Here is a 26,305-nt window from a genome sequence, read left to right as displayed (position 1 = left end):
ATCACCAAAAATAAAATGTCATGAATGAGCTCCCAAAAATATATTTTCAAGTAAGAAAGAAACGATATGTTCATTCCATGTTTGTAGCATGCCAGACAACACCGATCTATACCGAGCTCTCCCCCATGGAGGGGAGAATGTTGATCTGGCTTACTTTGATGAGTTTCGATTTGGAAGATGACCGAAATATAGATCCAACCTTAAGTTTGTTTTGCAAGTTTCCATTGGCTGTTTCTCTCGTCTGCATTTCGGCGAGACGCTGTTGTAATCTGTCCACCTCCTGTTCAGAAAAAGATAACAAAAATGAGATCGAGGCTTCACTAACACTTATCAGTAAAGCATGCGTATTGTCATAGAGAACATGTGGTCTAGTTTCATGCTCATACCTTTAATACTCAACTCTGAACCGTTCGTAATCATGGATCCTGGATTGGTATGAGCCTTAAGGCTTATTATCAGATCATTTTGCATAAAGCATAAAGGGGGTGAAGGTAGTCTAGTGACATGTTCTACCTCTCACCCAATAAGTCATGGGTTAGATTTGCAGAGCCTTTCTTATGGCCTTTCAAACGGACACCAGGAAACAGAATAAAGAGTGAGTTATATCAGTTTCAGCCATCTTTACAAAAGTAATTGTATAATAAGTATAAATTAAGTATGAAACATTTTAAACATAATCTTTCTCCTGTTACCTGATCCTTGTAGCTATTATCCCGCTGTAGTGCCTGTACTGTGTCATTCAGTTCTGTGACCTCTGACTCGAGATCTGATACTCTTTCTGAGTCACCAGACTTTCCTTCAAGTTCCGAAACCTGTATATTACAGATGAATGTAAAATTCTTTAAAAAAACAACAGGTTTTACTGAGAACTTAGTACTGTTTATTTGTTAACCGATACCTTAACCTCATAATAATTTATATCTTAAATTTCAACCATCAGGAGTATCTCATGACTTTCAAATATGTATTTGTTCAGTCATATTTTTAAGCAGTTTATTTACTGCAGTTTTCCAAACATAAATGAAACTAATAACCATATATTTTCACCAATGCTAGTTCTTTAAATGCAACTGATTTTTAATCTTATTCTTGTTTATGATGTCAAAAAAATACTGTGAAAAATGAGATAATTGCAAAAAAAAATTTGCAACCACAAATCTTTCCAGTCATACCCGTTTCTTCAGCCTGCCCGTCTCGTCCTTGTATCCCGCCAGCTGCTTCTTCCACTCCTCCACGTTGGCCGTAGACTCCTGAAGTGCCGCCGTCAGCCTAGCGTTGTTGTTCTTCAATGTCTGCAGCTCAACCTCCCACTTCTTTGCATTTGAAGAACTGTAACGCATGAAAATATGAATGGCTTAAGTCACCATCAGCATCAACGGTACACATTCCTTAAACTCTACACAATACCATGAGATTATTGACAGATATTGTTTATGCCTGACAGTCAGCGCACTGTAAACTGCATAACGGCGACTACATAATTCAGTTACTAAAGTTTCTCTGGTGCTGATGACACCAAAATTTACATGATACAAAAATTGTACCTCTGTGCCAGTGCAAGCTTAAGCCTATCATTTTCATATTTGACTTGACTCTCCGGTGACGCTGTGCCGTTACTTCCCGGCGTGTTGAAGGAGTTACGACGCTCACGAAGGTTGATGTTCTCCTTCTGATCAGATGGCTGCGGTGGCTGTTGCTGCTGGAAAACAATAACAATATCATTACAAGAGCAAACCAGAATGCACATCAGGTGTTGTTGTTCTCCGTCTAACAAGGGTCATACCTCAATAATTATCCAAGAGTTATTGGCCAGGTTATACATTTGCATATAGTCTCATCAAGTGTACAATGTTTCATTTGAATATCTTCAAAAAACATTCAGTTAAAAAATATAAATCTGAGGATATATCAATTTATGTTAGACTTTTGAATGATCAGTAAAATCAAGATTATATTGAGCGAAAACAAGAAGTAAATGTTTCAGGCAACAAGAACAGTTACCGTACACACAATTTTTTCTTTGCATAAACCGCTATTAAACCTTCTACCCCAGTATAAAAATCATCAGGATCATTTAACCTCAAATCAAAATGTCTTAAATATTTTTCTGCACTTGTGGTTTGATATCAATCCAAACAAAAACTAGAACTGTAAGCCAAAGGCTAACGAAAACCCCCCAACCCTTCCCTGTCTAGGTTGTTTGCCCTGGCCTTAGTTATGGTATCATTAGAAAGCACAAGGCAATACATTTATTTAGTTTATTTAGAATACCTATTACTGAATCAAGGACTGCCATGGCACTGCAGCAGAGATCACAAAATGGTCATGGATATCTGAAAGTTTGTTGTTTCTCTGATTTTCACCATAAAGGGGTCATGACTCCTGGCAGGATATTCCAAAATGAAGGTGGACGGGTGAATTTGGCAGTCTGCCAACCCAATTTCTGTTTACCCACCCCCACCCCCCCACACATGAGTACCAAGGAAATAATACAGGTGTAAAAAATCACATATACAAAGGTTCACATAATGGTCATGGATATCTGAAAGTTTGAGAAAAATATATTGAAAAATGACAAAGGAGTAGGCCACCAAAGCGAATATTACCCCACTCCCATCCACCTCAGGGGAGATAACAAACCTGTTTCTCTCATTTTCACCATAAAGGGGTCATGATGAAAAATGACAAAGGAGTAGGCCACCAAAGCGAATATTACCCCACTCCCACCCACCTCAGGGGAGATAACAAACCTGTTTCTCTCATTTTCACCATAAAGGGGTCATGACTCCTGACAGGATATTCCAAAATGAAGGTGGACGGGTGAATTTGACAGTCTGTCAACCCAATTTCTGTTTACCCACCCCCACCACCTCCCCCCCACACATGAGTACCAAGGAAATAATACAGGTGCACAAAATCACATATACAAAGGTTCACATCATGGTCATGGATAGCTGAAAGTTTGAGAAAAATATATTGAAAAATGACAAAGGAGTAGGCCACCAAAGCGAATATTGTAACAAATTTAAGGCCTGTATGCACCTAACTTCAGGACTTTTGATGGTCTTTTTAAGGACAAAATCAATTAAAGGTCTTTTTAAGGCCATGCAAACATTCTGATTAATACAGGTGCACCAAATCACATATTCAACAGTTCATATCATGGTCATTGACATCTGAAAGTTTGAAAAAGATTTATAGAAAAAATGAGAAAAAATGACCAAGGATTAGGCTAGACAAAGCTGTATAATTTTTGCCTATTTTAACTTATTCAGGGGCCATAATTGGAGACATGATCATGTGATTCCAACCACAATCACAGGGGCAAATGTTCTCACCATGGCTAAAAGTTTAAAAAGATTCATTCAAAAATGACGAAGGAGTAGGACGAACAAAACTAATTTTACCCAATTTAACTCATTAAGGGGCCACAACTCCACTCAGGATCATGTGACTCCCACCAAATTCATGGAGGCAAAGGTTTACATCATGGCCATTAATATTTGAAAGTTTGAAAAAGATTTGCTCAATAGCTTCAAAGAAGAATCCTGGACAAAGCTAATTTTGCCCAATTTAACTCATTAAGGGGCCACAACTCCACTCAGGATCATGCGACTCTGACCAAATCCACGGAGGCACAGGTTTACATCATGGTCATTAATATATGAAAGTTTGAAAAAGATTTGTTCAATAACGACAAAGATGAATCCCGGACAAAAAAAACGGACGGACAGACGGACAGACAGACAGACAGACGGACAGACGGACAACCCTATTCCAGTATACCCTCCCCAAACTTTGTTTTGGGGGGTATAATTAACTAGCTGACCTTATTGAAAGTCACAAACAAATTTACAAAGTTCAATGACATGGTAAATAAGCAAAAAAATTGATGAAATGACTTTTTTTTTAAATGTTCCTCACGTTGTTATCCCTCATAGATGTTAGACTAGAACTGCGTGTGTGGAAGAAGCCCCTATTGGTTGGGGTTTCCCGGGGTGTTGTTGTTGCTGATGATGATGGCGTGTCGTCGGTGCCGTTGACAGTCGGTGGTGACGTACTGTGACTCAATTGCTGCCGTGTCATTTCCTTCACTTCCTTGAACTTTTCAATAAACTGAAAAAGGTTATTAGAGCATTTTTACAAATGAGTTTCTAGATTTTAACCATTAAATTAACAGAATTTAAACATAAGTTTTTAAATTTTAAACATGAAGTTTTAGATTTTAAACAGTAAGTTTATTGACTTTAACATGTCATTTATAGATTTTTAAACCTTACGTTTATTGATTTTATACATCCATTTTTAGATTTTAAAGATCAGATTAAAGCTTTTGTACATTATATTTACAGATTTTTACCATTAAGTTATTGATTATAAAGGTCTCACACTGTGATGGGGGAATGTGGCCAGTTTGGTGTGATACAATTATGTTTCAAAAATGAAAAATTATAATAAAAAAAGAATACATTTATATTATAGTGATTAAAATGGGCTTCTTGACAAATTTCATATTATTGAGAGACTTTCATATATTTCATATTTTCCAAAATTGAGTAAGTACACTTAACAGCTTAAAATTCTTGTGTAGAAATCTCAACATCAAGGTTCATCACGTTATTTTTGCCCTAAACAAATCAAGATTAAGATGTATAACTAGACTAACTCAATATATAACACAAAATAGTTCATACAATATGTCATCCATACCTTAAATTGCATCGCTTAGTATCAATTTGCATGGTATCAAAACTGAACCCCACTGAACATTCCATTGTTATTTGTAACTTTGCACCAAATGACAGGATGTGGGCACAAGTCGAAATCATTTACAACATGAACAATTACTGGGGGTTTTCAGTCAGACTTTCTTTGACATTATATACGAGTAAAGGGACATTATTTGAATTGTTTTTCGTTCTCACAAGCTTTTTAATGCATGATAAAACATAACTGTCATTAATTTGCTGTTGCTTTTCTTAAAAATATTTCATCTTTCAGTGAATCTGCAAAAGCAAAGGTTATACTGTAAAATTTTGCAATAAATCATTTACACATACCCCGTATTTAGAGCGTATTTAGAGCATATTTAGAGCGTATGTTAATGTATTAATTAATGACTAGAGTGTTTGTTTGGGGCTTACATGCTAATTTGATTCAAGTTTTCCATTATAGATAAACCCGTGAACTATTTTACTAATTTAAGATAGGTTGTATTACATGACATCCTTTTTCATACCTTGCTCAGGTCTGCTTCTGTACCAAAGCCCAGTCCATAGACAGTGTTAGCCCTGGGGTCGGACCACTGACCAAACTTCTGTGACGTCTTTGTGAACGCCATGTTTGGGGTGATAGTGCTGTTGATGATAGCCTGAAGTTGAGAATGCATTTATGAAACACACCAATAAACGCTACATACCAACATTCATAAAGCAAGAGCACCACACACAGTTACCAGCCCTCGTCTGTTTTGTTTCCGTCAATAAGCAGATGTAACTCCACAATCATTTAAGCTTGAGCTTTGTGACTTTCTGCACAAAGAAGTCATGTATTATGTTCAATATAAGAATATTTAAAAGTTATCATCAGTCAAGGTTTTTCACATCATTTGGCTATGACAATACCTCGATTAACTTGCTGGACTGTTTTCTTCCAAAAAGTCACACTTATAAGGATTATTCAATGACATCATAAGATCTAGATCATTATTATCAAGCAAATGTTATGACTGTTCAAAATGAAGAACCCTTTTTTTATGATTATGACAGCATTAAGATGCAAAGCAGTTATACAAATAGCTCATGTTCAAGGTCAAATTTCTATGAAGCACTTTGAACACCAACCTTCGATCCCTCCACGCTGATGATACGGTATGTATTTCTTAAGATGCAAAGCAGTTATACAAATAGCTCATGTTCAAGGTCAAATTTCTATGAAGCACTTTGAACACCAACCTTCGATCCCTCCACGCTGATGATACGGTATGTATTTCTAGCACTATCATAGTAGTATGACACAGCGACAGCGGTCTTACTGGAGGGGAGCCAGTTTTTCTTTGTCTCCGGGTCGATTTGGAACACATGTGCCCGCACCGAGAAAATCGGCTGCTCCCTGCAAATATTAATTAATTGTTAGTTAATACATGTTTAATCTTCGTCATGTTTTGTGCAGCTTTCTTTTAGCCTAGAGACAACTGCTTATATAATTAACAGCACTGTTATTTGATGCAAATGCTTATCTGTGATTGTTCTTTCAACTGATCAAGAAGCTTTACTCCTAACAAATATTTGGCAGAGTGATGGAATAGCCATACCCTTATGTTTTGGTTTTGTTTATATTTATCAAGATTCAAGTGAATAGCTTCAATGGCTTATGAATAAGTTATCATGTTCAACACTGCACCCTGATATTGCCTCTACATCCACAACAAATACTCAAAAGTTGAGAGGGATTTTTGCTAGGTTTTTTGTACTGATTCATACTTAAGTCAATGAAAGCATGTGTTGTATTAAAAGGTTATCATTTTTACTGCAAGATACACTAGAGTTTTGCCTATGAGCCATGGTAGAGACATCTGTTGCCTCTTGCAGCTGCAGCTGGCAATCTTGTTCAGCGCCCATGATTACAAACAGTCTCATGTCTGAGTCTATAGACTCAGAGAAGCACTTTTTATTAAATTGCAAAGAATCATCTTTATTCCATTCATTTTACAAAATTAAATGTAAATAATTGTACGATTTTGAATACTATGTAGTAATAAAATCCAGCATTTTTTGTCATTAAAACTCAACTAGAAAGAATTTAATTTACAATGAAATAAAGATTTGCCTTGTTGTTTTTTGCCACTTAAGTCACTAGTATGGTTATTTAAGTCACCACCCCATAAAAACAAACACATAAAACTTTCAAAGAAACTTTATCATATTTGAGAGTATGTGGAGTGGGATGAATCTTGCAGCTTGGCAAATGGCAAAGCTTTAATAAACAAGCACCACAGAGTCTGGTAAGAAACCTTTAATGTTCAAAAACCATAAACACTTTCCCCCAACAAAGTACAGCCAACTCACTTCAGGAAATCATCAACTCGACAATTTTCAATAAATATCCCATCCACATCTGATTCCAAAATCTCAATTTTCTGCTCCATTTGGAAGCCCTTTACAACTCCTATATATTTCTTCTTAAGTTCCTTTTAAGTTTTTCAATGAAAGGTCTTGAAAAAGCACTATTTCTTGACACTTGAAATAAAAAATATTTTCTAAAATCCAAAATTAATCTTCTTAACAATTAAATTATCTCCGTACTATATACAAAATAAGGCAACCAAGACTTAATAGTGAAAAACAACTAAAATCTGGTAAGATGTGTTAATGCATAAGAGTTTTCTTCGATCTTAATGATTAAACAACAATTGTCACTTTTATTTTATGGTCTTAACTAAAAACCCTGGGGTCATCCATTCATATATCACTTTCCCATATCTTTATGTCATTATTGTTTCCATATAATAGAGCCATAGATTCAAGTTTTATCTCGCCATTTTGATCATAATTGCATTAATTATGATAAAAGGCTATTGTTTTCAGTCTAAAAGATAATCATAATTTATTAGAAAATAAATTCAATGTAATTTTATTCTATATCAATTTACATGTGTAGCAACTTGAAATTGAAAGCTTAAAACTTTAAATCAAACTGCCAAAGGCAAAATAAATTAGAAATAACTGTTGGCCTCTAATTAGCTTTAATTTAAATACACATCAACCTAAAATGATGTTGACAACCAAAAAAGAGAGTTTTGTAATATATGACATGAAATGACAATTAAAGCATGTTGGGGACACACTGTGTAAGGCATTTAACATGTATTTATTAAGCTTATACTTAAATATTTAAGCTTGATAGAAAGTCAGCTTTAAGGTGATGAAACCTTACAGTAATCAGGTGTCCTTTTTAAGAGGTCACAAGAAAGGACGCCTGGTGGGGATTGAACCCACTTGCATTAATGGCTGACACCTATACCTCAACACCCCTGGGACTGAACCAACCACCCCTTGCACAGAATGTGGACACCTTTACCTCAAGACCATGAGGGTTTAACCCATGATCCTTAGCACAAATTGTGAACATCTATACCTCAACACCCCTGGGACTGAACCAAACAACCATCCCTTGCACAGATGGCTGACACCTTTACCTCAAGACCATGAGGGTTGAACCCATGATCCTTAGCACAAATTGTGAACATCTATACCTCAACAACTCTGGGACTGAACCAACCAACCATCCCTTGCACAGATGGCTGACACCTTTACCTCAAGACCATGAGGGTTGAACCCATGATCCTTAGCACAAATTGTGAACATCTATACCTCAACAACTCTTGGACTGAACCAACCAATCATCCCTTGCACAGATGGCTGACACCTTTACCTCAAGACCATGAGGGTTGAACCCATGATCCTTAGCACAAATTGTGAACATCTATACCTCAACAACTCTTGGACTGAACCAACCAATCATCCCTTGCACAGATGGCTGACACCTTTACCTCAAGACCATGAGGGTTGAACCCATGATCCTTAGCACAAATTGTGAACATCTATACCTCAACAACTCTTGGACTGAACCAACCAATCATCCCTTGCACAGATGGCTGACACCTTTACCTCAAGACCATGAGGGTTGAACCCATGATCCTTAGCACAAATTGTGAACATCTATACCTCAACAACTCTGGGACTGAACCAACCAACCATCCCTTGCACAGATGGTTGACACCTTTACCTCAAGACCATGAGGGTTGAACCCATGATCCTTAGCACAAATTGTGAACATCTATACCTCAACAACTCTGGGACTGAACCAACCAACCATCCCTTGCACAGATGGCTGACACCTTTACCTCAAGACCATGAGGGTTGAACCCATGATCCTTAGCACAAATTGTGAACATCTATACCTCAACAACTCTGGGACTGAACCAACCAACCATCCCTTGCACAGATGGCTGACACCTTTACCTCAAGACCATGAGGGTTGAACTCATGATCCTTAGCACAAATTGTGAACATCTATACCTCAACAACTCTGGGACTGAACCAACCAATCATCCCTTGCACAGATGGCTGACACCTTTACCTCAAGACCATGAGGGTTGAACCCATGATCCTTAGCACAAATTGTGAACATCTATACCTCAACAACTCTGGGACTGAACCAACCAACCATCCCTTGCACAGATGGCTGACACCTTTACCTTAAGACCATGAGGGTTGAACCCATGATCCTTAGCACAAATTTTGAACATCTATACCTTTACACCTGACAACACCCCAGCGACTGAACCCACCATCATTTGCACCTTTGGACACATTAACCTTAAGAAACTAGAGCTTTAAATAGTTTGAAAAATTAAACGTGACCCTTTGAAAAATATATTCATATCAAGAGACCTGAAAACAGGAATCCTTAGAAATATAGCCAGTATGGAAGCCACTACCTATGATTGACAGTCAGACGAAGATTTCTTCTGGACCACAGACAGCAGTTTTACAACTCGCCTGGCTCACGGTCACATTATTGAGCCATCAAATTAACTAAAATCTATCATCTAATGGTACAAAAACTTTTTTAAGAAAACTTACATTGCAATAACATCCTTTGCCAGCTTTTCTAGCTGGGCAGGTAACTCTGGTGGCTGCTTCATGTCTATTAACTCCCTTTAGATGGTAACAAATATAATCTCCCTTTGCTTGTTATTTATTGGTTGCAATCATCCATAAAATGCATATAAAACTCAGAGCACTTTTTTATATCACTTTTATTTCATTTTAATGAAGTCTTAAACATTTTAACGCTGTTTCAAACATTGTTTTTTTATGTCCTATTCAATAAGTAACGGTTGCTAATTAATTCCCTTTAGTGATGCAATTTCTGTAAATACCAACAAAGGGTGTAAACATCTTTTTTAAACTAGTGCATTTACATTTCATTTAATAATTGTTCAGTTTAATTACAGTGAGATTTTTCATAGCCCTTCCTCATATTATGTCAGGCAGAATTTAAATGTCACATCTCAGTTTTAAGAAGATGAATTTCCCTTGTAACATTTAAAGTAGTTTAACAATAAAGCATTCATTTTTTTAGGTCAAAAGCGTATCATTAGTTATTCATACACATGACTTAACATTCCTTTACGCATAAATATTTAGATGTTTTCAAAGATTATGGACATATTTTTTAGAGGGCATCAAATAAAATATGTACGAGATTCAATAAAAATAATACGGCTACCCTTCAACAACCTTTACAATCTGAAGGTTATCTTAAGCAATAAACTATATTGATATGTTTATAATAATGCAATACAGTATATAAGATGTAATCGCAACTTTGATATATTTCCCGTTATAATGTTATGATAATGTAGACATCCATACTAGTCTTACTCCGCAGCATTTATTTATGCGTCATAAAATTCCATTTTCATTTGCGTCTTATTAAAACCACACTGTTTTTTTTTTATAGAATGCACATAAACATCACATAAACATCACTACCAGCTAAGGTCAGTTTAATTCCACAATATTTCCAAAACAATGAAGATTTCACTAAATAAAATTCCTCAAAGAATTTTCATCACTCAACAGTACAACTGTATGCATTTTAGCATCATAAATTGTTATGACATCCAAGTAATTTTACAAAACTATGATGATGATTATACAATCTATATAAAAAATGTTTTAAAAAATTCCAAAGCAGTTAAATGCCAAAAGTTTAGGAAATCTGCATTAATGCAGCCATTATCTTCATCTCTGCAGAACAAAAACTGTATGCTATATCAGTTTATCACAATATGTTCTCTGAGAATATCCCAGCCTTCTAGAATAAGGTCTTTTTTTTATTCTACCTATCAGCTCAGATTACATTTAGTTCTAGTTCCGAAATATTTCTGTTTACATAAATAAATCAAAATCCTCTATTTTCCCTCAAAGCACATACAACTTTGATGAAATAAATAATGGTGAATCCAAAGCTAGGAAACATGAAAAGAAATATAGTTTTTTGTACCTTAAAAACTTGAATTGAATTTTATGGTGGAGGATAAATACTGTGGATCATCAGATACACAAGACAAGATGTTTCTTGTTTAAAACATGTTTTTCTTACTTAAATAAATATTATTAAGTTACATTTGCAAAAGGTATTTAGGTAATCAAGGGAGATAATTCAAAACCACATTTCAAAGCTTATCAACTACAAGATACAGTTCCACAATGAACTCAAACTTGGAATTTTAGTATTGCAACACAATCTCCATTGATTCAGATTTAACTTTGGTTTGACACATTAGCATCACTAAACTAAAAGGGAAGAAATCACTTTGTGCTATATTATCTTTCTTTTTTAAAAACTCTTCACTTCAGTCTTATATTACCTCCCTTGTTTGAGAAAAACCCATCCATTTTTGTAGTATACCACATGAAAAGCTACCATGTTTTTAATTCTGGATTTCAATGAATTCCAGACCTCCATACTTAATGCTTAATCAATTTATCAGGGAGAAAATTAACTGGCAAGATATTCCAAACTTACTTATAATTAAATAAACACCATACATACAACCAACATTAAGATAAGGAAGGCTTTCCAGTACAGTAAATTCACCCCATGGCACCATGTAATTAATTTCGTTTCCTGTTAGAATCATAATATTAGGCCTAGACCTAAAGACAGTTGTGTTTAAGTTATTAATATTTATACTGAAGCTAATAATAAAGTATATGAAAATGAATTCCAAAGAAAACTGTGATAATTTTCATGTTTCATTTTACAACTAAAACATCTTGTATTTATCTATAATATGTTGTTTTTTTTATTTTATTTTATTTTAACTTTACTTAAACAAAAGATTACCCACATATTTTATTGCTTTTAGTTGCAGTTTAATGCCTTTTTCAAAATGCAATTATGATACACTATAAAGAATATCTCGTAGGAAAGATACATAAATTAACCAAATGCTTTACTTACTCACTGAAACTACCCCATAAAATCTATAAATATTTCATATTTATCACTTGCTTATCAATATGGAGAATGAATGAAAACTTCAGACATCATCTCAAAATCATTCTGACATTTTCTCTGACATGTTTCAGTATTATTTTTCAACATTTGAATGTTCTGCCAAAGAATTGCAATTATTTTAAGATTGAAACTATTCCTATCTGTTCTTTAACGCATGTGTGCATGTCAAGGAGTCATAATAAAAACTTAATTCCACCTTCACATTTTAAAACTTTCATCACATTGCAACTGTTAAAATACAATAAATGTGGTATTGACATTGTAATAAAAAAATTCCATACAGAAATAACGAAAAAAAATCCTCTTTTTCTTTTCTTAAAGTATGTCCATATTCTTTGAAAACAACATTGCACAAAAATGAAGATTGTAAACATTTTTTAAAACAAAGAAGCAACCATTTTTTGAAACCATGAAACAATCAGTTACTCTGTAAACACAAGCTAAGATAAATCCAGCTGTTATGAAGCCAAATTTTGTTGAAAGTTGAAGTTGTTAGGGACCTAAAATATGTCCGCATAAATTATCAGTACCCAGAACAAACATTTGCTCTCAACTAATTATGATCAAGCTAGTGAATCTGAAACAACTACTCCTACTTCATTAAATATTTCTGATTAGGGCCACAATTAATTAATAGTTCATTTGTCGTTACCCGAAAGTCACTTATGAGAATACCCCTGACCCGAAAGTCTTTTTAGCTTGCCATTATTTTCTATTTTTTTCGTAACTGAAATAAAGGATTATAAGGTAAAAAACAACAACAAAACAAACAATCCTACCAAACTAACCACCTAGACCACCCACCCACACTGAAAAATATCGGTCGGGTAACACCAAACAAGCTATTAATGAATTGTGGCCTAGCATGTATTATGTTATGTATAATATAGAGCTTCAGGGAACAATTCTGAAGCCTGAGGGTTCCAACTTTATGCCTCATTTCAAGAAGAATACATTAAGTAAATTTGACACGTCTGTACTGAAATCAAGCATATAAAATTTTGTTACTTATGGTACATTAAGTTTCAGAATATCAACAATTTGTCTGCTGTTGAAAATTGTGAATTTTGTATGTTAACACGCTTTGGACTTTCGCACACTTATACTATAAAATTGCCATGGAGTGTGGGTAATAAATGAAAACTTTTGAACTAAAAATTATTTTGTATATAAACTTACATATTCTCTGCAAGTTCCATAAAAGACATCTTTTAATAAATGAATTATAACACTTATAAATTGCAAAAGATTTCCAAATAACGAAGTATTCCAGTATTATTTCTCATGACAACTTGTAACAAAAATTATGTTTAATGTTTCAATTTTAAAAACTTCCATGTCTAAAATCCAAACAAGTTATGTTAAGGTAATTTCCTATCAAATACCAGACCTAGTGAATAACTGCAGTTCATTTGCGATGTATTAACAAAACTGATCAATACCTGACTACTTGATAATGAATATTTATTTTACAAATAAAGTAAAACTTTTGATTGTCCTCCGAATATGAATAATGCACCCATGATCACTCTCAACTTTCAAGTTTTATTCTTTTGTCCGCATATCTTTAGATAACTGAATTACACCACAGAAACTATATGATCCAAGAGAGAGCAATAGTTCATTGTATTTGTTTGCTCACAAGCCAAATGAATTTCAGACTTTGATGTAAGTAAATTATATACTTCCAATTGGCAGTAGAGAAATATCGTTTGATAAACGTTTGCCCATTTTTGTGTCTTCTATAATTACAGATAGCGTTAAGATGTTTATACAAATTTGAGGTTGCCGGGTATTATAGAGAAATGGTTTACAAAGTGTTCCCCTTTGTTACCTTGTATATAAATAACTAACCATAAAATTATTTACGCATCAATGTATACCTAAATGAATGAGCATCAAGTAATGTTTTAAAAATTATACAGAGCATCCCATGCATAATCCTTAAAAATTGAAGATCAGTTTCGAAAACTCAGTCGGCTCAGATCATTTTAAAATTTGCTCCCTTATAAACATGAAATAAACACTGACCAAAAACCGTGCAATAGATAATTTGGTAATTTTAATCACATAAACACCCAAAACAACCCAAAATTATCCACAAGCCATCTTCACCACAAAAAGAGCAACACAAAGACCCAGCAAGATCCAATTCCCTGATGACCAACATTTTTGCGATAATGTTTGGATTTAATTTCAGGCTAACAAAGGGATGCAGGTAGTCATCGCTATGGTGACAGAAGCCAAAACTGATGAATGGGGCAGTTTAACGGCAAGCTTGTGATCCCGTCACTTCATGTCACTGTGTTCAGATGTCCCAGAGACAGAGGCCACATCAAATGAATCACTGGCTGTAAGCTTACTCTAACCTAGGGCCCCAAGCTTGGAAGTTGTGTCACTATGTTTAGTGAAACCGACAACAACAAACCAGTCCTGGATACCTGAAATAACTTTTTTTCAGCATAATATTCACACCCACATCATTTTAATATCAGCATGTGTTTATACACAGATCTTCAGGAAATACAGGCTGAATCCTTTATTGAAAAGTCACTAATTATAGGATTTTTTAGCTTTTAGTACAAGTAATACAAGGGAAGTAATTCTTCTGAAGCATAAATAATGAGAGTATGTGTTGCCTCCCTTACATTAATTGTTTTTTTTTCTCCCATTTTCATCTGAAGACAGGTTCAACTTCTCAAAGATTGATGGTCTTTGTTTGTTTAAAGTAAATACAATAGTTATTGCTCATTGTAAACTAAGGACAAGATACCAATAAGTATAGTTGTATGGGAAACTCAGTCCATCCTAGATTTTACACAAATTATCAATTACGCCAACAAAAACCCTAACATTAAAGAATTACTGCTTAATTATCATAAAAAAAAAATCAACTATCTTTGTGCCAATATTAACCAGAAACGACATTATCAACTGAATATATTGGAGATTGTCTAGTATGACAAATTAGAATAACAAAAAACTCTATTATAGAGCTGAAACATTTATGAAAAACACTGTATTTAGCCTTTAAAAACTATAAGTTTCAGTAAAAAAACTCCAATAACTGAAAGACAAACATCTGTATTAAACATACAAATGTTGATGTTCAAACTTGCAACATTTATTGTTTAAATAAGTTATAACTGACGTAAATCTATTCTAAATAAACCTAGAATCTCTACAAACTCCATCTGTTTGATTCTCTATTTACAATTATCATTTGCATCTGGATAAAAAATCGGCCAACATTCTGTACAGATTGCGCAAAAAAATACTGGCAGGTAACACTTTACGGAAATTCTCATATCAATGATGTTCTTGCAAAAAATTGTACTACGCAATTCCAAAACAATGTCAGTGAATTACTTTTGACATTGGTAGACAATTTTTTGTATTTGATATAAATATTTATTATTTCATTGCTTTTTAGGTTCATGCTTTTAATTATTTTTTCAAACATTTCTGTCCTATAAAGCTGATCTTCATGATAGGATGACTATAATCAAATAACTGTAAATCAATGATTATTCTTCATTTAACCAAATGCTGGAAAATCAATTTATGTTGAAATTTCTGAAAGATTTAATTATTTTACTTAAAAAAGAATGGTCTATTATAGTTACGCAAATATTAAAACTGCACTCTCACAGATTGACCGTTTGGACAACTTTTTTATTTTTTGTCTTGGAATGTGTGAGCCAATTTTTGCGTAATGTCTCGAAACCAGTGATATAAGAATGCTGACAAAGAGCAGATCGCAGTTTTTCATATTTATGTTCGAAAATTGATAAAGTGTTAGTAACGTTTTAAGACAAATGAAATATTAAGCAGTTTTCTAAATAAATTGACATATGTTAATTAATTATATTGTGATTTATTTTACATAACTGAATTGAAGGCATTGATACCAAAATGAGCTGATTCTGAGACAAAAAGAGAATAATGTCAAAACCGTCAATCTGTGAGAGTGCAGCTTTAAGAGAAAATCTACTAAATTGCACTTATTGTTATTATGAGAATGTGTCTTTTGACAACTTGTCTTAAACCCAGTCCCTCATTACAAGCTAAACAGACTTCTTATAATTGTTAACCAAGATTAGTTTGTCCCTTCAGTAATTATATCAATTAGAAACCAATAACCATAACGAATACAGCAATTTTATGGCTACCCTTAAAGAAATATCAATTCAACGCTGGTGCCTGTAAACACAATCATATTATCGAAAACAGTCACAAAGTTAATGAAATGCATTAAACTCTACAAGTTAATTTACTCTAACCAAAGTTATAAAGGGAACACTCAATTCTAACATCTATACAAGAATAGCATCCACTTAAAAAAATCTATACAGATAAACAATCTACTTCTAAAATTCTTGATTTATAAAACTTTCACCAAAATACCTTGAAAGTCCACCTTGTCTGGAAAGTTAGAAATGATCATGATTGGGAGATTGCTTTTAATAAGAGAATAAAATTAGAGCATATATTACAAATTAAAGGACTTAATTAAATTAATTAGTGTAAAGACTATAACTTAAGAAACTGAATGATTATTTATACTGTCTGTGTTGACACAGACAATTGATGACAAAAATGCTTATAATAATTAATAGTTAAGTTATAAACAAGTTAAAAAATGTTTTAAACAGTTACTCTATGAGAAAAAGATAAATACCATGTTTATTTATTCTTTAATGTGTTTTTAAAACTTATATAGAATCCTGGCTTTGATAGGGTGACTATTGTATCTGACAACCTCCCATCACCCCATCCAGCTCCCCCCAAACACTCACCTGACAAGTCGGAAGCTATAATTGCGGAGGACCGAGGCACCAGTGGTGGTGACTGGAGTTGAAGACATCGAACTAGCACTCATAATATCAGATCTCATCATTCACACACGCAGAAGAACAGACAAACTAACAAACATGTAGTAATGATTTAACTTCAGTTTTTCAATAGTCGTATGTTTTGCAACTTAATCCAAAATATTAAATGCTTCCCTTTGTTTTTTTCCTGTCTCTCGTTAGACTGTAATGCATGCAGTTATTGTATTCCCAAAATTCCAACTGACTTCACAAAGACTTATAATAATCAGCATTTAGAGTATTTATCAATCTCCCTAAAAAGCCAGATAAAAACCAATCACAATTAAGTTAAATCCCAGCTATTTTCTCATCAATATTCATCATTGACATATCAGATATATTCTTAAAACTATTTTCTCATCGATATTCACTATTGAACTCATACAAACTCCATCAGTCACTTCCAAAAGTACTTCAACTTCAATTTCTTTCCAAATATTCAAAAGCCCTTCAATCCTATATATGTCTAGTAGATAAAAGTAGTCCAAAATTACTCTATTCTATAAATATTTGTTAATAACAACACCATGTATCAAATAATCATCCGCCAAAACTGTTCGTCGAGCTTGTGAAGTCTTCTTTTTATCGAAATTCCATCAATGAATGAACGTAAATTGATTTTTGTGACTTATGTGATCAAAGTTTAAAGATGACACGGCAATGGATACCCCCTCTCTTAAACTTCGATCATAAATACCACAATCTTTGGTTTACAATTTCCCAGGACCCTTAATATAAAGCCTACATAAATATTGGAGGCAAACAAAAACAATAAAACTCAAGAGACATTAAATCCAAGTTCTGGAACATTGATATACTTGAATGTCATCTACACTATTTCTATTAAAAATAGAATTATATCTTTAAAAGTTCACACTATATCCACTTCAATGTTACTAAACATTTGTGTTAATGATTAAAAATATCAATTCACAATCCTTTCAAGATTTTGTGTATTATGTCTTTTAAAATACAATAGATATTTTGGTAAAATCTGAAAAAGAAAATAGAAGTAGTCTATTAGTGGCAGGTCACGGAACCCATGAGAGAATATGAAATTGGATTATTATTAAGGTTACAACTTTGGTGGGGTCTCAAAATCCACTTGTTTAGATCCGGTCACCTTATGTCAGACTGTAATCCTATAAGTCATGGTCAATTATTGTCTTTTAGCACACACCTATGGCAATAAAATGGAATTCTTGTAATGTAAATAGTAATAATCCATTTGTTTACTATAGCAGATTATCTCGGACGGTTGTATTGTAGTGACCTATAGGCACCCATTGACAATAAGGTAATAACAAGATCTCTAATATATCAAAAGTATGTTTAAAAAGAAAATAAACTTGTGTTCTGTGTTCTTTTCACCAAAAATACTGCAAAGCCACTTGATAGAATACAACATCAATAGAAATAATTAAATTTTGTCTTGTTTTGTCATGATGACCTACCCTTCCTGTCTATAAAGTTTGGAAATATTGAACTGTGACATTTTTAAAGAGCAAAGTATGTTGATGGAAATGAAGTCAATGCAAAATGGAAGTGGAAAAAGTTTTTCAACTCGAGGTCACTACGTCCTTGACTTCCACTGACCTCAAAATCAATACGGTTCATCTGCTGGTCATTACCAACCTGCCAACCAAGTTTGGGGGCCATAGCTTTCTTTAGTTATCAATCGCAAACCATTGGGGGGGCTGACGGACGGACGCAGAACACCAGTATAATCACAAATATTTTCAGAATTCATTTGGGCTTGAACTTTGAACTTTGATGCCAATAATTTATCATCATCTACAGTCAACAGTGCAACAAAAACAGACTATATAATTGTTCTATCTGAAATTACACTTGGTATAGCTAAATATATGCAAACCTTCCGTTTAAAGTTAAAATCTAAGGTATAATTTAATCAAAGCTTTACAAGGGCACCATCCAATAACAAGAAATGTCTTTGTTGGTTTACAAAAATTGTCAATAACTTCCTCACCTTTGACTTTATTTAAGGTATTCAACCCACAATTAAGCTAATTACTACATTTCATCATAATGTTAAATTTTAATCCCTAGTGACCCCATATAAAGCTGGTGGTACAGTTTGAAGGGGTATTATGTGCTCATTACTAATATATTATACAAGTGGTCAAAAACAGAATAGACAGTTGAAGTACTTTTTTATTTGCTTCAACTGAAATCAGACTTAGATTTGACCAATTTTGCAAACATTTAAAGCTGCACCCTCACAGATTGAACGTTTTGACAACTTTTTTTTTATATTTTGTCTTGGAACGAGCCAGTTTTTGTGAAAATCCATGGAAACCAATTATATAAGACTGCTGACAAAAAATTTAAAGCCATAAAACATTAATTTTCGAACGAAAATATGAAAATCTGCAATCTGATCTTATGTCAGCAGTCTTTTATCACTGGTTTGCAGATATTTATGCAAAAACTTGCCCTTTCCAAGGCAAAAAATAAAAAAGTTGTAAAAATTGTAAATCTGTGAGAGAGCAGCTTTAAGGCCAAAAATGCCTTTTTATAAAATTGTATTCAGTAATGATCTACAATCTTTTCTCTATACATAAAACCCATTTCAAGTGATATCGAAAATAAGATGGGTTCGCCAGTATTCCAAAACTCACATAATTCAGTATATGATACCTTAAACAAATTAAACATGTCTGAACTGATCAACAAATATTTAAAAACCGTTCCTTTGTGTACGATCAATTGTTGAAGGAAGAAACACAATATTAAGTCACTTCAATATTTCAGGTATGTAGATGAATGATTATAAGTCATCGATGAGTTGAATTTTGAGAGTTTATACATCTTTTCAAAGAAGGTAATAAATCAATGAAGACTGTTCTATGGAGACCTATTATTGGGTTCAAAATTAATGTGTGTGATTAATTATATAAGTGGCTGTTTAATTATGTCCAAAATTTATAACAATAAAAACCTTCATCCTGATACAAAGTATATCAATTACTTTTTAGACCGTTTTTTTCTTTTTCTTTTTGTTATTCTTCATCTTGCCTCGTCTTTTTTGAAAGTTGTAAAGGATTACTTGATAATGCCATTATTATTTTTTCTTTCAAATAAAAAATCTTATTGAAGAAAAAATGGAAAAATATCATAATTATGTTTTAAGAAACATCTTTATAAATAATATGATAATGGCCAAATTACTGATAACACAAACTCTGCACTCATATAGCATCATGGTTTAAGATAATGAAGACAGGTTCATAAGTAATAAAGTAATGAAATATGGCCTGTTAAGTGGGGTTATCAAGGTTTTGTTTAAATGCCACATAGATGTCATGAAGGGAATGTACATAAAGGCATGTTAAATGTAAACAGACCAGGAATATTGTAAAATCAAGGGAAGACATCGCCACTTTATTTTTTTGCTTAAGGGATTGTCTCCCTTGAATCTTCAGAAATATACAACATGGTATAAGTTTTATCATACTGAATTGTCTCCCTTGGTATTTAATAAAAAACACATAACAGCACATCATCACAGTACAAATCACTGACCTTAAAATTCCATGTGAATATGACTTGTACATTGATATTATGCATAAAATGAAGCAGCCATAACACTATGAGAAATAAATAATACAAATTTAACAATGGGAAGTAATATGTATCAAGAACAGACCAATAGTTTGCTATTTTAATCACTTAAAATAATTTATAGAGGGCTCAAACTTTTATAATGATGTCACTTAGTAATAGTAAGTGCATCTGCAGCTAAAGTTATTGAAATTTTAAATGGGTATGTAGAAATGATTTCAATCAGAGTTGTTGGTGAACTAATTGTTTTGAACCATGTTGTCCAAGCATGCCTGTAGGTGAATAGCCATGGAATATATCTGCACGCTACTTAGAGCATGGTTCAAGTCCACCTACTTGTTAACTTTCTTATATGAGAGCTAATATATAGCAGAACACACAGAAAAAACTTTAAGACATGGTACAATTACTAAATAAAGCATGGTAGCATATCATTCCCACAATACTATATGGGTAGCACCCATCCTTTGAGAGGCACATTCAGCCCATTTGGTTTTAGCTTCAAACCTGGACTTTGTCATACTGAAGACATGACAAATCGCAGCAGATCCCTTTCAGGCGCTCGGCATTAGAGGTTGGTACTTGGAAATTTGGGCAAGCCGTAATGCAGCCCATGGGCAATTGCAGCCCTTCATTAAGCCAAAAACAAAAATTTCATCTAATTGAAGTGTTTAGTTTCATCACTGAAAAACCATCACTTAAACAGCTGAAAGATACTTGATAATCACACACATAATATTCCAGCATGTAACAACAATTAAGGTGTAACATATGTTAGTGTACATTGCCCATGACAGCCATACAGGCCTATCAGTTGCACAGGTATGTGGAGATAACACAATTACAAGATTATTCAGACAGCTTAGATAATTCTTAGTACTGTTTATTCTAGACAGTTGCTAGCTAAGAATATCAGCTGAGCCGAATTTTTAATCATTGCAAAAATTAAAATACAATAAAAAGAATAAAATATAATATACATGCTAGTAAATCATAATAATATATGTAATTGAAGTAATGCCAACATTTGTAACAGTCGAACAAATTGAGGGATTACCTAGTCACATAATAAACTTATAATCATGATGCTATGGATAACCATAAACGTTTATTCTTAGCATGACCAGAATACATCCCAAGAACCAATTGCAAAGGAACAACAAAAGCAACAGAAATTGATGCTACATGTCTGTTTTTCTCAGGTGCTCAAGCAATGCAACTCAACATATATTTTAGCCCAAGTTAATGATTATACTAATTTCTTTAGCTCAGTTAGACAGCTAACAGCTTATAAAAAGATGCTCAAGTCTGTTTCCTGAAAAAACAAGAGCTGTCACAGAGACAGCGCGCTCGACTATTCCGCCGCTTTTCAGTGTAAGGATTGAAAAGTTTTGGCTAAACATGCATGGATCACTGTTAGATTAGATTTCAATGCAATACATAATGTGCTGAGATATCAACATAAATGTATTTACAATGAATATTTTAACCAGAATTTTTTAGTCTAATAATAAAGGGCCATTATTTGCAAAATACAGTTATCTAACTTGGTTATTCAATTACTTTGGGTGGTTGAATACCATTGTATAAAGTCTCAATGCAATATGTCACCGCGCACCCCAGTTAAGTCGTGCAGCGTCGGGAACGGGCCAGCATATACACTCCGGTATAGTAGGGGTGGTCACCGAGCCCGAGCCACACTGTCTAAGGAGCACGTGCAGTTGGCCATTAATTTGGGGAATTAGCTGGCACAACTGCGAGTTACCGTTTAAGTTCAGATCACGTTTAATGGTTCACTTTGATTAACAACTCAAGTCCAATTAAGATGTTTAAAAGTTGGTTCTTTATTAATTCCACATTTAAGTTGAATAGTTAACAAAGATAAATCCAAAGACTTATTCAACAAGAAACATTCAATAGTCCATGTGATATATTAAGTTATGAAAGTAAGTGAATTAATTATATAGTCACAAAAAAAGTAGTTCAAAGATATTTCCTTAGTAAAAGAAGAAGTACAAAGTTCCTAGTCTATATGTATCTCTAATGTACAAATTTCTCTTCTCTTTCTTTAAATGAAAAATGTACATACTTATATACTAACTTAAAGAGTAGAAGTTACCAATCAGAATTAAGTGATAAAAAGATAATGATCGAAGATTTTAGAAAGTGTCACTCAAAAATAATTATTGTCAAAATAAAATTTACAATTAGATTAAGTCTGAGATAATTGAGAAGTGTCAAAGTCTCAAAGAGTAAGGTTTATGATTATGATCTGAGATAACTAACTGATAATAATTAAGATGAGGAAGCAGTAAAATCTTATCAGAAATGTCAAAACACTCAATTGCAATTAGAATGACTGACAAAAGTCTCTTTAGGAAATTATGAAAGTAAATATCATAGAAAAATAAGATGTAACCAAAAAAAAGAACAATAAATTTTCTAACAGAATTTGAAAGAGAAAGTCACACGGTGACAAATTCCCCCTTGCTCACAAAAAGTTCGTCCCGAACTTAATAAAACAGTTATAACTTTAACATAAGTAGATTTTTTTTTTTTTTTTTTTGATTTTTCTAATTCTATAATTGAAGTTTAACATAACATGAATATTATATGACGAATTTTCACCCATGTAACAATACAATACAAATGAAAAATAATGACAATACAAGTTGCTATATACAGTGATATGTACAGTGTGGATCCACATACAAAATAGGTTTAAAGAACATATACATGTATATAAGATTATGAAGTAATTATACAGTTTAACTCATTTCACTTTATTTTGATTCCAATATCCGATATTATAAGGGCATACATGCGATAAAACAAACTTTTTGCGCAATAAAGTTGTAATATCTAGTATATTTTAGAATTTTGAGCGTTGACTCAAAAATTAAAAATTAACCCTTAGAAAATCGAAGACCAGAATATAAAAAAATGATAGTTAAATCAGCAGTTCTAAGATTTCTTTAGTGCAGCTAATGTCCAAGGTTTTAGTAATTTTAGCACAATTGTCCAGCATACTCTGTATTACTTCTACCTGGTTGTAGCTTGCATGATTGTTATAGTGATCTTCTACCTGGTTGTAGCGTGCATGATTGTTATAGTGATCGCAATCTTGAAAACATTCATTTTGGTTGGGTTCATCATAGTTGTCGTGGATTGGTGGATCATGGTAAGGTTCAAAGTTGTTTTGACATTGAGGTTCATAAGGAAAGTGGTTGTTGAAAGAAGGGTGTTGGTAGGTCTGGAAGTTGTTGTTGTAGTATGGTTCTTCGAAGGCCTGGAAGTTGTCATCGAAAGGAGACGAGGCAAATGATTGTTCATGGATAATGTCACCATATTGTTGATGATGTGGTTGGTTTTCGAAATGTGGTCTATTGTAGCTCCGGTATTTTTGGAAAGGCTGGTTGTAGTTTTGTTTTGATTTTTTCTTTCTATTGATTTTAGGGTCTTGCTGAAAGCTTTGTTTTTGAATGTAATTAACTGTAGGTTTAACTTGATTGAAGAACTTGTGCTGGTGTTGCCGAAGTGGTCTTTTGCGTTTCTTTCCGTGCATTGCTTTGCTGGCGTGAAATTCTCGTTTGAGGTGTCCAGGAACTCTGCACTGAACATACCAAGCAAATTCCTTGTTTTGGAAACGAACTTTGTAGTAAAGTTTTCCATTCTGTCTTTTGCTAGCTTCAAGTTGTTGAATTCTTGAAGTAGGTAGTTTGAGACAAACAGGTTCTTTGCAATCTGGGCATGTTGGAGTTTTGTTGATGCCACTCGGTCCTGGTTGAGGTGAAGATGCTTGAGGGTTACTGTGAATCTGATGCTGCTTAACATTAGGTTGTTTATCCTGGTTCTTGTTCATAGGTAGAGTATCTTTAATGGTGTGCTGCTTCTGTTGAGGTTGAAATTTTGATGCAACAGTTTTGGTTTTGTCTGCTGTTGATGATTTGTTAGCTCTGGGTTTCATCTTTGGTTTCCCTGTTTTAACATTGACTGGATTTTGATTAGTTGCTGCATCTTGCAGTTGTCGTTGCTGTTCGACTTGATTGTCGGCTGTATGGTCATTTTGTTGAAGAGCTTGATTATTATGTTGAGGATAATTTGTAGCTGGCTGCTGCTGAATGTCAGAAGTATTGTTCGGTGCAGGATCATTGTCTTCAATATCATCATCTAGGTTGTCATTTAATTGATCAGGATCAAGCTCATCTGCTGCATTATGTAGATCATCAGGAATATTGGTTGGCCTTTCTTCAGGATCGTAGTATGGTTTGAGCCTCTTGGCATTGACAAGGGATTGTACCTCTTTGTTAGTTGCCTGATGTCGCACTTTGTATGTATGGTTTGGTCCAACCAGAGTGATGTAGTAGGGACCAACCCACTTGCGGTGTAGCTTGGGTGCTTTCCCAGGTGGTACTTTAGTGCAGTAAAGCCAAACACGTTGAGCTGGTCTATAGCTGGGAAGTTTAGACCACTTGTCATACTGCTTCTTGTACTTGTCCTGTGACCGCTGTATGTTTTCGCCTGCAAGTTTGCGACATATCTCCACATTCTGTGTAATTCGAGCGAGGTTCAGTTTGATATCTGGAGAGAGATGATCTTTTGGTTGTAACACAGTGTCGATAGGGAGCCTCATTTCTCGTCCAAATAACATGAAAAAGGGACTGTAATCCGTTGATTGGGTTGCGGGAGTTGAACGGTATGCCATCATAATTCCAGGAAGATATTCTGGCCAGTCATCTTGCTGATTTTTACAGTAGGCACGAAATGATTGAAGAATGAAAGAGTTTTTAGACTCTACCAGTCCATTGGTTTGAGGATGATAGGAACTGGTGTAGCTGCGCTTGATCTGGAAGAGTTCAGATAAGGCATTCACAAGATGGGACATGAAGTTCCTTCCCCTGTCGCTGATAAGTGTCCTTGGAGCTCCGTATCTGGAAATGATTTCCCGGTAGAGGACAGCTGCAACTTCTGGGGCTTCTTGTGTTTTCAAAGGGAAGCACTCGCACCATTTTGAGTAGCTGTCAACCACTAAAAGAATGTGCTTATATTTCTCCTTTGTAGTAGGTAGTCCACTCAGAATGTCCATGTGCCAGCGACTGAAGATGTCATCCACTGGCTGTGGGTGAAGAGGAGGTGGCTTACTATTGAAAGCTCTCTTGGATTGTTGGCACACTTCGCAGGATTGAATATACTGCCTGACATCGGTATACATTGATCGCCAGAAGTATTTACTACGAAGGGCCTCATAAGTTCTCTCTGAGCCTTGATGTCCTCCTCCTATTAGACAATCATGGTAGGACTTGAGTAGGTCGTCGCGAAGTTTTCTTGGAATGGCAATGCATTTGATGATTCTTTCATGTTGTGGTCGATTCTTGTTGCGTTTTGTGTGGAAATGGTATAGAACTTGGTTTTCAATGATGTAGTTGTAGGATTCAGCTGCTACCGCTCTAGCTAGTTTTTCATTATCAGGGACTTCTCTGGTTTTCAGGTATTTGTAGAGGTGTTGAAGATCACAGCAAGATTGTTGAGCATTGGATATGGTGTCTATGTTAATGTTGTCTGGTGGGTCTTGAATGGCTGTTATAGGTGAAACAACTATGTCTGGTTCATCAGGATACTGGAATGATGTCTGAATGTAGGTTTTTGTTGAAGCGCTTATAGAACCAATGTGGTCTGCTAGGTCTGTAGAATATTTTGTTTGTTCAGAGCTGTATTCTTGACGTGAAAGGAAGTCTGCAGTGTGGTTGGCA

The 26,305-nt window shown here is 34.2% G+C and overlaps 1 protein-coding gene across 4 annotated transcripts in view; it reads right to left on the bottom strand.

Moving 5' to 3' along the window:
• The window catches only part of LOC128227263 (uncharacterized), a 47,590-nt gene that overhangs the window by 5,036 nt on the left and 16,249 nt on the right, over positions 1 to 26,305 (bottom strand). For 2 of the 4 annotated variants that reach the window (XM_052937624.1, XM_052937626.1), the window contains exons 2-8: positions 5,955 to 6,111; positions 5,240 to 5,371; positions 3,925 to 4,116; positions 1,545 to 1,699; positions 1,173 to 1,329; positions 693 to 812; positions 200 to 280 (exon numbers count right to left, since the gene is read on the bottom strand). In XM_052937624.1, coding sequence (XP_052793584.1) covers positions 200 to 280; positions 693 to 812; positions 1,173 to 1,329; positions 1,545 to 1,699; positions 3,925 to 4,116; positions 5,240 to 5,371; positions 5,955 to 6,111 — 994 coding nt within the window. Of the gene's footprint in view, positions 1 to 154; positions 281 to 692; positions 813 to 1,172; positions 1,330 to 1,544; positions 1,700 to 3,924; positions 4,117 to 5,239; positions 5,372 to 5,954; positions 6,112 to 26,305 lie in introns of all 4 variants that reach the window. The other 2 variants (XM_052937623.1, XM_052937622.1) reach the window with 2 other exon arrangements.

This window comes from Mya arenaria, chromosome 3, assembly GCF_026914265.1.
Source record: "Mya arenaria isolate MELC-2E11 chromosome 3, ASM2691426v1".
Lineage (NCBI taxonomy): Eukaryota > Metazoa > Mollusca > Bivalvia > Myida > Myidae > Mya > Mya arenaria.
The sequence above is the reverse complement of the archived record's forward strand: the minus strand, read 5'-3'. Positions and strand labels throughout refer to the sequence as shown.